The sequence below is a fragment of the Festucalex cinctus genome, chromosome 11 (genome assembly GCF_051991245.1).
Source record: "Festucalex cinctus isolate MCC-2025b chromosome 11, RoL_Fcin_1.0, whole genome shotgun sequence".
Taxonomy (NCBI): Eukaryota; Metazoa; Chordata; class Actinopteri; order Syngnathiformes; family Syngnathidae; genus Festucalex; species Festucalex cinctus.
Genome location: NC_135421.1, coordinates 12,509,721 through 12,526,512, shown reverse-complemented (window position 1 = coordinate 12,526,512; position 16,792 = coordinate 12,509,721). Strand labels below are relative to the sequence as shown.

At 39.7% G+C, this 16,792-nt stretch overlaps 1 protein-coding gene across 6 annotated transcripts in view; it reads right to left on the bottom strand.

The window, feature by feature from the left end:
• Positions 1–16,792, bottom strand: part of lmo7a (LIM domain 7a) — a 67,945-nt gene that overhangs the window by 17,254 nt on the left and 33,899 nt on the right. For 4 of the 6 annotated variants that reach the window (XM_077536032.1, XM_077536035.1, XM_077536036.1 and 1 more), the window contains exons 6-11: positions 14,034–14,064; positions 13,554–13,667; positions 11,005–11,218; positions 9,617–9,869; positions 832–861; positions 16–133 (exon numbers count right to left, since the gene is read on the bottom strand). In XM_077536032.1, coding sequence (XP_077392158.1) covers positions 16–133; positions 832–861; positions 9,617–9,869; positions 11,005–11,218; positions 13,554–13,667; positions 14,034–14,064 — 760 coding nt within the window. Of the gene's footprint in view, positions 1–15; positions 134–831; positions 862–2,739; positions 2,763–3,373; positions 4,116–5,174; positions 5,295–7,593; positions 7,888–8,243; positions 8,508–9,616; positions 9,870–11,004; positions 11,219–13,553; positions 13,668–14,033; positions 14,065–16,792 lie in introns of all 6 variants that reach the window. The other 2 variants (XM_077536037.1, XM_077536034.1) reach the window with 2 other exon arrangements.

Here is a 16,792-nt window from a genome sequence, read left to right as displayed (position 1 = left end):
GTGTGTCAAACTCACATTCTGCCACTTATCGTCGCTCTGCTTGACCGTCTCCCGGTATTTTTCAAGAGCTTCATACTGAGACAGTCGTCTGACCAACACAGGTTCTTCCGAGATGTCGCTTGTTGATTTGCTCCTAGGAAAACAGAGTTAGGAAAATAAATCATTACTAAAAGCAAAAATAAGACAAAAGTTTGAATTGTAGATGCAGTTAGAAAGGGATGCTCAGTTGCAGGTCTGTCTGTCAAATATTACACTCCAATAGAACACAGTTTTTTTCCTAAACATGTTGATGAAAATCAAAAGAGTATTTGCATGGACATACTTATTTTATTGTACATTTTTGTTATAGTGAATGTAATACTTGTATAGTTCTATGGCAACATAATATTTGGACAGTTTGCATCCCAGAACTCCAAACAATGTCAGCCATCCAGAAGGTTAACACGTTTGCCCTGCGACCACACGTTACACGAGATGACCACGCCGGGGCGCAATAAGCTCAGCTGGTTAGTGAACAGTCCCAGACCACAATGCAAACAGAAGCAAAATACTGTACACAAACACACGCACACAAATTCACTTGAAGAAGAAAAAAAAAAAAAAAAAAGTCTTGTATTTATGTGAGAAGCATTAGCGAGCTTAGGCTTGTGGCCTATTGTCATATTGTATAAATCTCTTGACAATAGATCTTCGGGACCCTTTTTGGGAGAGGCCAGCAGCACCCACCACGGACGCTACAATGTGTCAAGTGTTAAGCATTGAGCAGCAGCAGCCACAAAAGCGGGAAACGAGCGAAATGTGCCACATTCCTGGCAGCCCGTGTCAACTTACCCCTCGAAACTGTCTGATGCTTGCCGTTGTCTAGGAAACCAAAGAAGAAAGGGGGGAGTGACAGACAAGAGTGTCACATATTGTCACATGGGATCTGATGCTGTCCACTTGGGAGCATCCCAAAAGTTTTACACCGGGGCATGTTTGCACATGGATGATATAATTTCATTTTACAAGACAATCTCTGGAAACTTAACAAATAACGGTGAAGTTCTGCACACTCCCGCAGTGGGGCTTAAACAGCTGCTTTGTGTATGTGGAGATTGATGCTGTGGTTGCCACAGAGATCACACAAGTAGCAACCTCCGTCGGCGCCATGAGGAATTTCCGAAGGTTTTTGCGACCAATCGCAAACACTTGAGTGTGCTAAGGGAGTTTCAGGACTCGCACGGAAGGTACATTCCATGCAACACAAGATACTAATTTTCAATTTCTATCTTTTATTTATTTAAGGTCAAGTATTTTCTTTTTACATCCACAAAAGCAATCAGATGAGAAGACCTTTCAAAAGTGCATTCAAATATTACATTTCCTCACACAGTGGCCGGGTGCATTTACTCAACTGCAGAGAGTTCCAGGCATCTATTAGAGACAAGGTATTTCATATCGTATTTTCACATATAGGGCCTCAACTACAAACTTTAGTGCCCAGTAGTTAGGGGTAAGGCATCTATTGGGGGAAGCATTTATTGGCACATTTCAAAATGTTTACTTACATAAAGGCTGGGGTTGTGTATTTATACTCAGTTGCAATGAGTACCTATTATAGTAAGGGCTAATTTATTACAATTAGGGGTGTCAGGAATTTGCCGTTTTTTAAATCGTAATTAATTGCATGACTTCTATAGTTAACTCACGATTAATGGAAAATTTTATATCTGTTCTAAATGTACAACAAAATGTATAACTTTTTTTCCCCTAAGTTCTCATCTTGATAACATAAAAGTGGCAAAACTAATAGAAATATGCCCACATCTTTTAATCATTTGTACAGTAATTTCACAATTTATCAAATTGAGTTAAAATGAAAAAGATGTATTGTATTGCACTGTAAAAAAACAAGTGTAATATTGATTTGTGTTGAGGTCATTTTTTATCTGTAAGACGTTATTGACAGTTCAGTGCATTTTTCTTTTCATATTAAGTCAAGTCAAGGGCTTCACATGCCCACAGTTGACAAATACCAATGAGATCCCCTGATCAAATCACAAAAGGGCAAGGCAAAAAAACAAAACAAAACAAAAACAAAAAAACTTTTAAATAAAATAAAATAAAAAAGTGCTTTCTAATCTTTAACATGAAGTAACTTGTAACTCTGCACATTTTTAAAATGGTAAAATACAACTTGACCCCAGTCTCCTCTAATATATGCATTATTACTTTTATTACGACTAAATTTTGACGTGGATGTGTCTGATGTGTTGCCACTGGAATTCCCTCAGTACAGGCTTTCCAAGTAAGGGGCCGTAATAATAAAAAATAAATTAATTAAAAAAAAAATAGTGGTGTTTCAGGAACTTTAACCCACTAATTTTGACACCCCTAATTACAATAAATATTATATTATCATAAATATTTGTTATATAATTAAACATTCAATTGACAGCATTGATATATTATCATTACACTATAGCCTCTGTCAATTGAAGGTAATTTTTCGTCATCTTTTTTGACACAAAATCCTGCGAGTCTCAACATTTTAAGGGGCACTGTTTGGTTTACATCCAACTTGCATTTCAACTCTCCTGTAGATATCATTTTAACAGCAGTGTCAAATATACAGTCTGTGGGCCAGAACCGGTGTGTCAGGTTGTCGAATCTGGCCTGTGGGGACGACGCAAACGGCAGTTTCCGCTAACTCATTAACTGTTGTTGCTAATTACGTCCAGTATAAAATTTGGCCATTACTCAGAATTTGAAGCAAAGATTTTGTACTCATTTTTTTTTTCCTTAACCCAGATTACTTTTGCGTAAGATTACAATGAATGGAATATTTTGAGAATGTACTTGTAATTAGTTGCACCAAAAAACAAGAATCATTTAGACCTGTTATTTAAAGCTCATTAGGCTATGGACATACTGGTCCAGCCCACTTTAGATCAAATTTGGGTGAAAGTGGCCCCTAAATTAAGTGAATTTGACACCCCTCGCTCTGCAATGTGTTGTGGTTTTAAAAAACAAACAAACAAACAAAAAACAAAACATTGGTAACAGTCATGGAACAGAGGCCACTATTTGAGGAAGAATGGTGTTCATAAAATTTGTTCACAAAACACACTTAAAAACATAACCATAATCATAATAACATGCAGCGGTTCTATATGGTAGCACTGTTAATATATCCATTAGCCAATCAATAGGAAACTGTATGAAATTATCTGATTTGAAAAAACCCTCTGCTCTAAAGCAACAACAAACAGTAAATATAAGAAATTTCCAAAGTAGTCAAAAACAAAACCCCACCCAGTTGAGACATGAAATATTTCAAGCTAAATATGTAAAATAAGACAATGCACTCCTACAACTTGAGAGTGGTTAGCATATCCACCATGAGCCTCTTCTTGTATCTCAGCTGACTAGCTTCCCTGATGGATTGCCACCTCTGCAGGTCACCCTCACTGCAAGAAGTCGGCACAGAGGGGCTCGCCTGATTGGCTAGCGCTTGTTTGTGCGGGGCCGTAAGCTTTCGGACCAGCATGTCGTCCGTTTCCGGACACGGCTCCTTTCGGACACGACTGGATTTGTTTGCCGATGACTCCTGGGTGAGAGGGCACGGCGGGCACAGGAGCCTGGTCTTGAGTTCCGGAGGGAGGTCCCAGGGCTCAGGGATGGCCATTGGGGAGAAGTTGTCAGGGGCGCCCGACGGCGGACGTTGTTGTTGCTGGAATTTCTCTCGACGTTGGATCACGTCATCCTGCTCGATGTCGGGAAATTCCTCCTCACCCTCCTTTTGAAGCTGCGTCACGATATTAATCTGCTCCTCCGATGTACAAAGGCAACGCTTTGCAGATAGCGGGGTCTTTACTGCGGCGAGCTCGTTGTTGGACTGGAAGGCGAGGGTCCGCCTTGCAAACATGTCATCGTTCTCCAAATCGGGGACGATGCTCTCATAATCGATAGGATCCGGAGGCTCCCGGGGGTCTTGACGCCCTAATAGGGGCCACCGCTGACCTTTGACCAGTCTGGGACCGGAAGTGGGGTCCACTGGGGCGAACACAAGAGGCGGGGTCTTTAATAGGGAGGTCTTGGGTAGGTGTGCTGGGCTGTGAGCGTGCATAGGAGGACTGCAGAAGGAGGGGCAGGTGGAAAAGAAAAGGACAGAAGGCTGATGAGTGCATGCACGTGAACTGGATGAAAGATAAAGAAAAGGAGGGACAATGGACAAAAAGTAGTTGGACGGCCCTCCTAATCAATCAGTTCAGGTTCAGGGTAGATCTGGGGTGGGCACACTTTTGTGCTCAAAAGTTGCTAAAATGCTTCTTTTAGGGGACAAATGAGCCAACTTGTATGAGCTTAACGGTATCATTTTAAAACAAATAATGACAAATTGGTAATAAAATATTCAATTGTAATTAATTTGATAATTTAATTATAATTACAGTACATATCCAATTACTTAAAAAGGAATACTGTAAAATTTTAATTAACTAATTTTAGGTTAAAAAAAAACAAAAACAAAAACAGGCAAATTAATGCAACAAACCCCATTGAGGTAAATGGTAAAGAAAATGGAGGTGTTTGTGGAAATATTACAGGATTCCTGATAATATAAATACTTGGTGGGCATACTTGAGTATATTTTCTTGCAGTTTGACTCCCTGTGGTGAGGAATGACACGTCCAAAACATTTATCCATAATGTGCACTCTAAAAAGAGAATTGTTGAACTAATTTAAGATTACTAATTGAATTGTTGACCAACTTAAGAAAATTGCTTCAATTGGTAACACGTGATTGAATTAAGTTAATCCAAAGTGAATATATTAAGTTTAATTAATTATGGGTTCATTAAACTCAATATACTCACTTTAGATTACCTTTAAATTAACTTCATTCAAGTGAATATATTAAGTTTAATGAACACATAAATAATTAAACATAATATATTCACTTTGGCTTAACTTCAAAATAATTTTTTTAAGTTAGTCAACAATTCAAGTTGTAATCTTTAATTGGTTCAACAATTCTCTTTTTAGTTTAAGTGATAAAGTGTTGTGGTGAGAAAATTTTCCAGTTACAACCAGCCAACTGGCAACATTTGTATACAAGATGCCGAATGAAATAGATGTGGAACGTCAGAATATTGTAATCTAGAACATCTTGAAGTGGTGCAACTGTATGGACCTGTTCCCCCCAGCGAGGGCGCTATGAGCCGTGGAGGAGTGAGGGGAGGAAGGGCCTGAGGGAAGCGAAGCAACGGCGTCAGGCTCGGAATCGTCCGACGAGGAACCCGACTTCTCATGGCTGAGGCCGAGAGTGGAAGCAAAGACAGGGAAGGGGGAGGGACAGAAGATGCGGGACAGCGACAGAGAGAAACAAAGTTAGTGGAGGAAAAAAAATGAAGCAGAAATGCAAAGAATCATGCATAAATGTTGAGGAAAATGACATGCTTCGAAGAAAAGTGGGGGAGAGTTTTGCAAGCGTGAAGAAACTGGACACTTCGTTTGATACACCAGCACAATCCAACGCGATCCAATACAAGGGCTGCATCACACATTCTACCTTAGACGTTAATGGTCACTTTGGATTGACACTGTAGGAGAGGTATTCATTTAAAAAGGTCTATTACATCACACGCTGAATTATACTGTATTACAATGCTTTCCCTTAACTCAAATTGGGTCGAGGCATACAGGGAGAGACCTTTCGCATTACTATATATGTATGAACATGGAGTTTACAGCAAAATTTAAAAAAGGACTATCACGGAGGTATGAAGAGGATGTGCAAGAACCAAGGCAGACTGAGCCTAAAGTCATTAGTCATCATGGATACACGTGGATCATCTTTATAACTATGCAGGTAACTTTACAATGTGTTCCAAGTCTCTAAATGAAAATTTATCTGAGACACTGCATAGGTGCGTTGAGAGGTGCTGCTATTTTGGTTAGCACAGGGGTCTGCAACCTGCGGCTCTGGAGTCACATGTGGCTCTTTAGTCGATCTTCTATGGCTGCCTGTAGATATCTAAAAACAATTAGTAGAACTACATTTTATTGCATTCTTATTTATTTTTTTATTTAATCTTTTTTAATTGACATTTTTTAAATATTTTTTTAGATAAAATATTCTTTAAATGAATTACAGTATTTAAATAACAAAACAACAATTAAATATTAAAAAAATGTCAGTCAAAATTATTAAGTTGAGACGAAGAGACGAAAGGTGGAGAAACAGCATTAAAACTGACCTAAAAACATCCCCCCCAAACAAAGGAAAAGTAGAAAATGAGCATGAATAAAAAAGGCAGCGATAAAAACATTCAAAAAGTAATAACGTCTAAAAACAAAAGAAAGGCAGAAAATGACCATAAAATGTCTTTTAAGTGCCCAAAAAGTCGGAAAATTGATACAAAAAGGGCAGAAAAGAAAATGTTCATAAAATAACTATATAATGTTCAAAAACAAAAGAAAAATTCCCGAAAATTCCAATAAAATGTCAACAAAATTGCCAAAAATAAGCAGAAAAAATGTCAAAAATAGCCATAAAATGTCCAAAAGAGGTAGAAGAGGCAGAAAATTACCATATGTCCATAAAATTTCATAGATGACAGACAGGCAGAAAAGTGTAAAAATGTATGAAAAACAAAGAATGAAAAAAATGAAAAACAAACAAAAAAACAAAAAAACAAACAAACAAACCAAAACACAACAACAGAAGGTGGAAGGTCGAAGAAAATGAATCTCGGAGTATTGGATGCTGCACATTTTTCTGTTATGGTGCAGCTCTAATTAGCTCTTGGGCCATGCCATCAGTACATTAGATTAACACTTAAACACCGTTTCGTTCATCACAATGTTCAAATGTTTTGCGGCCCCAGACAGATTTTTTGTCATATATTTGGCCTAAAATGAGACAGAGAGGTTGCTGACCCCTGGGTTAGCAACAGCGTTCAAATGGGCTCTGCAGCTAACTATTTAATTTACAAATGTTGATGCACCTCTTGTATTAAATCCCATTAAATGTTGGAGGTGTACCTTACCAAGTGTCTTATGTTTCTTCTGACTAGGGCCTGATTTACCAAAGGCTTGCGTGTGCAGAACCGGGTGCCAACATGTCTGCGCACGCAAACAGATGTGAAAGCTGATCGACTAAACGGCTGCAACCATGATTGTGTCTGCCAAAGGTACTAAATTTAATTTTCATTTTAAATTGGATGTCTGAGAGGCAAGTGCAAACCAGCACGTAAAGCTATTCAACAATGCAATTTTGAAGTTTTTGAACAATCTAAGAACTGACGTGGAGGTAGTCACAAGGTGTCATGCCATCTTATCTATGAAAAAATTCCTTCCAACTTGCTTTTATGTGGGTACAACTACGCCAAATCTATGTATTTTTGACAACTCAACAATATATTTGCCTTCCACCCACACTTCCAATTCCATCACTTAGAACTTCCTTTTATGTTTGCAGCGCTCTCCCAAATTTTTATGTAAACTGCTACCTCAAGCGCAAAACCGTCTTTTAAATATGCGTCATCTGATAGAGCAATTTTAGTAAATCAGGCCCTTAGTCCATGTGGATTCCTGTGCTCTTCACACACCTGAACCCTTGCATCTTCCTGTACCAAGGTCTCTTCTGAGAGCCCAGCTTGATCTTCTGGATGTGAACGTCCTCATCTGCCGTCCACAACTTGGGCAAGAACTTGTGGTATGAGTCATCGCCCGCCACCAAGGGTCTGGCTCCCACCTTGCGGGTGTACAGGTCGTCATGCACAGGGTCAGCGTAGCCCACCTCGTCGTCCTCGTCCTCGGAGTTGGCGTATAGATCACTGAAAATGCTGTCAGTGGACACTGGGGGGCGGCGCTCGGCCCTTTGCGCCTCACCGTCGCCGCTGCTTCGAGAGACACGGTGCAGTCACGGGTGTGAAAGCAATTGGGTTGTTAGGCAATCACGGCACACCAAAAGTAGACGGAGGGGCGGAATGATCCTCGTAAGCTCAACACAAGCTTGAAATTCAGTTAGAAAGTGCACAAAAATAAACAGGCAGGGCAAATGAAGTCGTGCAACTGAAACTCAACTCGGCTCAAAAACAGGACATTAAAAAAAAAAAATCCAGAAAATGGCACTATTAGCATGAGCTCATCCAAATATTTCAGCCGACGTTACGACGAACAAACTGAATGCATAAAGGAAGCGTCCATGTTTGCGCTCTCGCCACAACAAACACAGCCGCACAACTGCTTCTCTGACCTGCGAACAACACTGGGGCTCACAGTCAGCCTTGGCTTTGACCCCGCGGGCGCCCTACCCAAAACCGGCAGGTTGGCGGGTACGGAGAAGTTGGCAGGGGGTGCCGGTGAGGGGCTGTGGAAGCGTCGGCTGGCCAGGTCATCCGTAACGACATCGGGGGCCGGACGGTCTGAGTCAGAGTCGCTGCCGCTTTCGTACTCAAAGGCCCACTGTTGGTGAGCATTGAGGGATTTGGGACTTTTGTCAGGGGGCGGCCTGGTGTCACTGAGGGCGCCGTTCCAGGAAATGGGATGGAAATACAACACCGGTACCAACATGGACCAATGGACCACACACAAATACCAGCAACATTGGAAGAAAGCGAGTTACAATGTAATAATTCAAAGACATGGACTGTGTTTGGAATCATTCACTCATTTCCTATTCCCTAATAAGTATATAGGGATTTTTTTTTTCTTTTTTACAAGGTGGACTATATACTTCATTCATCAGTTAATAAAAAACAAACAAACACACATTTTCAAACACTACACAAGCGCCATTAATTACGTCATTTATGTCGCAAAAAGAACATTAAAAAAATAGACCAAACAAGATTTAACAACAAGACTTATAATAAGCGGTGTGTGAGTCAAAATTTGTTAGATTGCAAGATTTTAAGCTTCAATGAGCTAGAAGCACAGCACCTATGCGCCGGTCGTCAGAGGTCAAGGGAAGCTCGGTGCTACGTGATGCCAGCTAGCTAGCAACGAGTTTCAACTAGCTGCTAGTACGACTTAAACACATCGTGGAGTTGCTCCTATATGTAAAAAATCATCGCCTCCATGGGGGCAAAAAAAGATACACTTCTGACAAGTACCGTTTTCAACAAGGGATGATGAGGAAAGACGGAGAAGCCATGCTAATTGCTAAGCTAACCTAAGATGGACATTATAGTGCAACACCGGAATTAAGTGCTTGGGTGATCAAGTACACTTTTCACAGAAGTCTCAAACCGAATTAAAACCAATCGTATACAACTTTGAATAGCAAAATGAGTTTTGACTTTGAATTTTGAGGTCTGCACAACAAATGTTCTCAAAATTACAGTCAATTTTATCTTCCTTTTTCGTAGCTACAACATTCAGAACTAGTAAGCTTAAACTGAAATATGCATTTGTTTGAAATTGCCACACTGAAAATCATCAATTTGTTGTATGCAGTTACATATTGTATTATTTATATGGTTTCACAGTATTATGGCCCTTTGAGGGAAACCATAACAATTTGTTGCCTGCAACAAAAATGAGTTAGACACGCCTGAATATAGTGGACAGGGAGTGATTCCAAACTCAGCCATAACTTCAGTCACTGATTTAGCTTTAATACAGTACCTGGTGATCGGGTAGTCATCCTCCTCCATGTAACTGGGGTTTGCCCAGCTGCGGCGGCTGTCATCGTTGCGCTCAGCCCGTTTCTTCCTCAGAGGAGCGGGTACATATCCCGTGGCCTTGTCTTTAGTGGGCAAGAACTGGTTGAACTGTGTGGTGACTTTTGGAGTGAGGGTGACTGAGCGACGGTAAGAAAGAGACTCCTTATTGTCGGCCATCTTGAAAGCTGCGTCGGCTTCGGCGTCGCTACAACAACCTGGAGTGTGGAAGAGGATAAACAACTGATGCTTTTGATCTCGTGCTAATGGAAACTTAGAAATCAAGCCACATTGAACATAGGCTGAATGTGACATGATAAACAACAATCGAGGAGAACATGGTTCGAGACACATTCAAGTGGGATAGATAGATAGATAGATAGATAGATAGATAGATAGATGGCTCTCCTATATTATGTGTGTGTGTGCGGGTGTGCGTGCGTGCAGGTTTCTGAGCAGTAAAATCCCCCCAATCATGCACCAATAACAAGTAAAGCCAAGTAGGGAGTCGGGACAAGTGCAGTCTGTGTCACTGAACATGTTCTCGATGATGTGATAAACCAAACATCCATGGGCAAGTCTGGTGTAGAAAATACTGGAACTTTGCAATGTCACCATTCCAGTGTTTGGTGTACATCATGTTGGTGAATAGGTGATGAAACAAACTAGGAAAAAGGTAGGAAGATTTCATTGTTTAAGACATACAGTATACTGTATATAGTTACCTCCCCCCCCTTCTGCGTAATTGGGTATTACAACAATATAGAAACAATGTGATCATTTGTTTCATGAAACCATTGTTTTTTTTTGGTAGGACATTATCTGGCTATGTAAAACATATGTCATTCTATAATGCTGAATTTCTGGAAGATTAACAGCTACGTTGGTCCTTCCAAAAAAAAGCATAGTAAAACCTTTGGGTTGGGTTGGCTTGAAGAGGCAGATAGCAATGGCTGAAGAAAACAAGGCAGGGGAGGTTTGAATAGGAGGAGGGAAATTGTGTGGTCTGGCAAGAGTATGGAGGCTTTTTTTTCTCCCCTCTTTTGGAAGCAGGTTCATTTACAAGTCAGTGTGGAGCACTGTGGAATGTCTCACTGCTCTGATTTTATGGGTGGGTGGATGGACCATAATGTGACTATTCTTGTTTTAATACAAGCAACTATAATCGCCAGTGAACTTTCAACAGAAACATTGCCATCCTGAAGGAAACCACTAGAGGGCGGCAGATGTTTAGTCAACACTTTTTGCAGCTAGCCATCCCACAAATATTTGACAATCCTGCAAGATGAGGTGATTTATGGTAGACTTGGAAAAAATGAGCAAGGGCACGGCAGTTAGTAGGAGAAATCCTACCCTCGCTGCTGCCTTTGAGTGTGGCGTCCGATGAGATGCTAAGCGTCTGGGAGCCCAGAGAGTCCAAACTGTCCAAGGAGTCGTCTCTCCTGTGTCCACCTCCTCTTCCGCTTCTTCCTCTCTGATGACGCTCCTCTCGCTCTGAATTCCAGTTATCTCCCAAACCACTGTCTTGGATGCTGTTGCCTTTCTGACCAGACAATTCTTGTATAGCCTTTCAACACATACACATGCAGATTGTGAGGAAAAAAACAAACATTATTACAAGCAGTTCTAATATTTAGTTCCAGTGTGAGTGGGTGTGAATGAGAACACTCCCATGTGGAGCATGACCTCGCTTGGCCATGGGCCTCTTGCTTTTGCAGTTACACAAGACAGAACTTCAGTGTCAACACAAGTAGGCCTACAGTTCAGTTCAGCATTGTTTTAATGGAAGGCACCAATAACTGTACAGTATGTGTACAACTGTTTGTGACTCTACTGTTGGGATGCCCTCCTCAGTGGCTATGGTACCCTTTTCCCTAAACTCTTCAATCTGCACTCACAGTATCTTGACCAACAAACCACCATAAAATTTGTTACCTCTTTCCTCGTGTAATACTTTGCCAAGATGACAAATGCAATAATAAATACAATGTAACTTCAACCTTATAATTAATTGATAAACTAACTGATAAAGTGACTACCAATGCAAAACAAACAATTTGACAAGCTAACTAAAAACTGAACTAAGATGCTAACTAACTACTTAATAACTACGCTATTACTAACTAGCTGACTAGTGAACTTGCAAACAAACTAGCAAACTATCTGGCTGCTAAATAAACTAAAATAACTAATGTATTAGCTAACTGACTCACAAAAACTGAACAAAAAATTGCTGAGTATATAATTAACTAGATGAATGGCAAACAAAAATACAGAAAAACAAACAAACAAGCTATCTCAATTGTTAATTAATTTAGATGGCATTTTGACCAGCTGGTTAACTGACGAAACATCAAACTAGCTGATTAACAAAAAATCAGAGCAAGCTCATAATAAACAAACAACTATCTGACTGACGAGCGAACACACTAATTAAATAACCAGTGTGGGGTAATCCAGATCTAGAAAGTAAGAACCCCAAAACAGTTTGGCTTTAGCCACAAGTGTTTCTAGTCAACTGTCAGGCAACGAGCTGACAGTCTCTCCACCTTTTGAGAAGAATTACCTGTGGCTAAAGCCAAACTGTTTTAGGATTTTTCTTTCTGGACCTAGCTGAATATTTATCTATCTATCTATCTAACGAACTAACTAACTAACTAACTAACTAACTAACACTTTAATTAGCTATGTAACTAACTAGCTAAATAATTATCAGGGTAGCGAGCTAGTGAACTACATTTCTTGACTAGTAAAATAGCAAAGTAACTATGTGACTAGCTAGTTAGTAAACTAACAAACAACTAAACCAGGTGTCACCAAGTTGTTTCAAGTGGGCAATAGGTAACCTGTGGGTCTGCTGTAAAAATAGCTCACCAGTGACGGGAAAATGTGATTTTCTTGGAAATGTTGTAGAAGTGATCAGTTGAAAACGTAAACACAACCAGAGATTTATAGAAAAAATGTTTACTAATAAGCGAAGTGCACGTTAAGTTTGCGCATGTGCGAAGGAAAAAATTAGGCTACCAACTACCCTATCAATTTGAACGGCGGAGATTAGAGTGTTGACAATCTTTGCGTAACTTTAAAGCTTGCAAGTCAACTTCCCCGATGCCAGTAAACCACATGCTATGCATGTTAATAAAAACAGCAACTTTCCAGCGGTTGAAACGTTTCTATCAGAGCTGATTCCATTGGATCCAATTCATTTTCAATGACTGTTTGGTAGTTCCGCCTACCCACAATGCACCATGACGCTACCCATAATGCACCTTGAATTCGAGACGCGCACTTCGCTGATTAATACAAGAACTAATTATCCTTGTCTTTACTCTTCACATATATGAATGAATATCACTAATTTCTAATGATCACATATGATAAAATTATTAAAGGTAATTTGAGCAAATGTATTACTTAATATCAAACAGGTGGCCCTGGCATTAATCACTACCCAGAAAGTGACGCTCACTTAAGTTGTGACCAGTTAACTAAAACAAAAATCCACTAAAAGGCCTGTTTGACACTGTTAAAGAAGTTACTTTACAATCAAACAGGCATTGCACATTTGGAAAGGCAATGCAGCCAATCCCAGTTTGAGGAGCATTACAGCATTACTGCTGCATGCACAAAATGTGCCCAAACCAGTTGAGTCACATGTTAACGAGAGTGAGCAAGGTGGTAAGACTTAAATACAGTAATTTAGTGAAGCCATGGGGTCATCTACTGTATGACTTAACATAGGTATGCCTTTAGCTTGGACTCCCCCATGCAGCATGTATGTTATCCTGGATATACTGAAAGAGCCTACAGGAATGCAATGTGCAGTGGCTGTGAAAAGGGGATTGCAATAATACTCATATAATATTAAATGTTTGTTTTAATATACTGACAAGGAGTGTTACCTTGTGAAGTGCTGTTCCAAGTAATCCCTCAAATGCCTTGAAATTCAGGTAAGGTCCATCATAGGAATGCTCACTCTGAGCTCGTCTACCAAGCCAGTAAAGTGTGATCAGCACCTGGAGAATACAAAAACATGAAATAGTTGAGCTTTTGTAGTGTATTCACACCTTACTGATCTACTAGTGAACAGTACGCTGACTGACTGGATGATTTTGGCAGTTGATACTTCAGGGGGTGGCCAAAGTCCGGCTAAGGGACCAATTCATGCTCACAAATCTTTTTGCATATGTTAAAAGATATCACACAAATACTACTTGTAGTATGTCATGAGGACTTTTAAATAACTACTTTTTATATTGTTTTAAGCAGGTTTAAAAAAACAACCTGTGAGATAAACATATGAAAGGAAATACATTTTTAATGATTATTAGGGTAAGGATGACCTAAAGTGCATTGTCTCACACAAACCAATCACAACTCACATTTTTAAGCCTCCGGTCGGTCTCTTCGTCCCTGTTAGAGTGAAAAATATAGAAAACAGAGGTCACTGTGTGTGTATACATGCATGCGTGCGTGTGCGCGTTTTTGTGTCTGTGTTTGTGGGTGGGTGTGAGTGGACAATAAAATAGTATCATTGAAAGAGCTAGAAAGTGGGAGCACAGGCCAGTCTACACTGCCCGCCCTTCACAGGACAGAACAAAAGGCTGAGACATCACACACACGCACACACCCGCACATTCCTGAAACCATCACGTTGGGATTCATTGGGAAGCACTGATGCTGATTTATGTATTAGGCCATGCTTTTTTTTTTTTTTTTTTTTTTAAGGATGCGATCCCCGCGACCCTTGTGAGGAGCAAGCGGTTAAGAAAATGGATAGATAGATGGAAAAAAATTATCACATAACTGGGCATAAACTTGTTTAAGCTTAAGCCAAAATTAAGGTACTGGTATGTAACCAAGGACTTTGAAGTAATCTTCTGTGACTGGTGTAGTGCATTTGAGTCACTGATATGAATATATGACTGGATAGCCGATAGGCCAAGACTTTTGAAGCCACGAGGCTGCCATATTGCTCCTCCCAAGAAACGTTTCTCGGCATATGATCGTATGCAGTTACAGCAGGGGTGTCAAACATAAGGCCCGCGGGCCGGATCAGGCCCTCAAAGGGGTTTAATCCGGCCCGTGAGATGATATTGTAAAGTAAAAAAAAAAAAAAAAAAAAAAAAAAAAATGTAATTTTAAAATTGTACTCAGCCGGCCATAATCAAAATATATAAAATTTGCAATTTCACAAGCAGTCCTCAGATGAGCAATGCAACGGGGGACTCGTCCTGGATGTCATTATTTTACACACAACTTAAAGTTATGGCTTGTTTAATTATTATTATTATTTTAAATCATAGACCGACATAAATGTGTTAAATACGACACAAATTCAATTACTGTTAACGCAAATAGATATGACAAGGATTAGCCTTCTTAGAACGTCATTAACTGCGCCACGTAATACATTCTGGGAACAATATATATGCAAAACACGTCTGAAACGAATAACGAAAGTGTTGCCGCGTTCCATTTGCATTTGTGTTATTCTTTGGAACAACATGATTACAGTTGAGCTCTGTAATTTAGGGCTGGTCCACGAAAATCTGCGTATAAATGACGGTAATCGTTTTTAAGTTATATACCGTTAGTTTACCGATGTGGCCAACTTGGTAATATATTTTCCTCCATGCGGCCCCTGAGCTATTATGAGTTTGACACCCCTGATTTACAGTATCAAAATTGGAGAACATTTGAAACAGTACTTATTAGAAACAGCATGATTTTTGATGTTTTAAATTTTTTAAACATAAACAAGAGGACTTCAGACATTTCACAATTTGCCCTTAAATTATATGCGTAATGATGTTTACAGGAGGAAACTTAATATAAAGAATCATAACTGTAATTCAACAAAGATGCCTCTCTCTGCCAAATCTAATATTGGGGTCTAAGGTACTGAGCAATAAAAGAAAAAGGGGGTCTCAAAGCGGGACATACCGTCCAATTGTATGTTTTGACTTGTTAAAAATTAGTGACAACCCCGCCACAACCTCCCCGCCCCAATACTAACTGCCTACGAGCTGTGTATGTCTAATTTATACATCTACTGTATAGTTTATAACTGCTCGCGAGATGGGAGGAGCAAGATGGCCGCCCTGTCGCTATCGGCAATCCAGTCATATATTTAGATGATGAAAATATAGCCTGCTATGTTAGCTTCTCGCATTGGCCACTAACTAACTAGCTGCCGATGGGCTCGCTTTGTCACTTGTGAAACTGGCTTGTACTGTCTGTTGTTTGACAAAAACAAACACAGTGTTATGCTATGTTAGCTTCCCGTAATAGCCGCCAACTGGCTAGCTGACATATTCTTGGCACTTGTTAAACAGGTTTCCACTTCCTGTCTTTGTGTGGTTTTGTCATAAAGGAGCACAGCGTGAAGATGCAGACTGCTACTTTAGCTTCTAGCTATCCAAAACTGATTGATGACATGTTTGTCATTTGTGAAGCTTGTTTCTGCTTCCTGTCTTTGATCTCATCCCTATTGGCTTGTCAGGACTCTAAGCCACAGCACTGACTAAGGATGTAGATGCTACATTAGCTTTGAGCTAGCTACTGTACCTAATAGGGGTGTTAAAAAAAATCGATTCGGCAATATATCGCGATACTACAGCATGCAATTCTCGAATCGATTCACTAGGCAGCTGAATCGATTTTTTAACATCCATTTTTGATTGAAAAATATTCAAAAAAACGTCTAACTTTCACACCTTAAGCATGGAAGAATGTTATATTAATGGAATATTAAACCTTAATATTTTATTTCAATGCTGTTCTAACATGAAAAAATGTTACAACCTATTTTTTAAATACAGTGGCTCACAGTTCTAAAACTGAAGTTTCAGATCAATAAATAATACATTTTTATACAAATCTTACAGTGTACCTGTATAGGTTTACTGAATAGTATTTTCTAAATTTGAGTAAAAAAATCGCAACAATCGACTTGTAAATTCATATCGGGATTAATCGGTATCGAATCGAATCGTGACCTATGAATCGTGATACGGATCGAATCGTCAGGTATGAGGCAATTCACACCCCTAGTACCTAATAGGTAGAATGTTATGACTTGTGTTTTATTTTTACGTTGCATTTGTAGTTGTCACTTTCTACTTATGTGACAGTCATT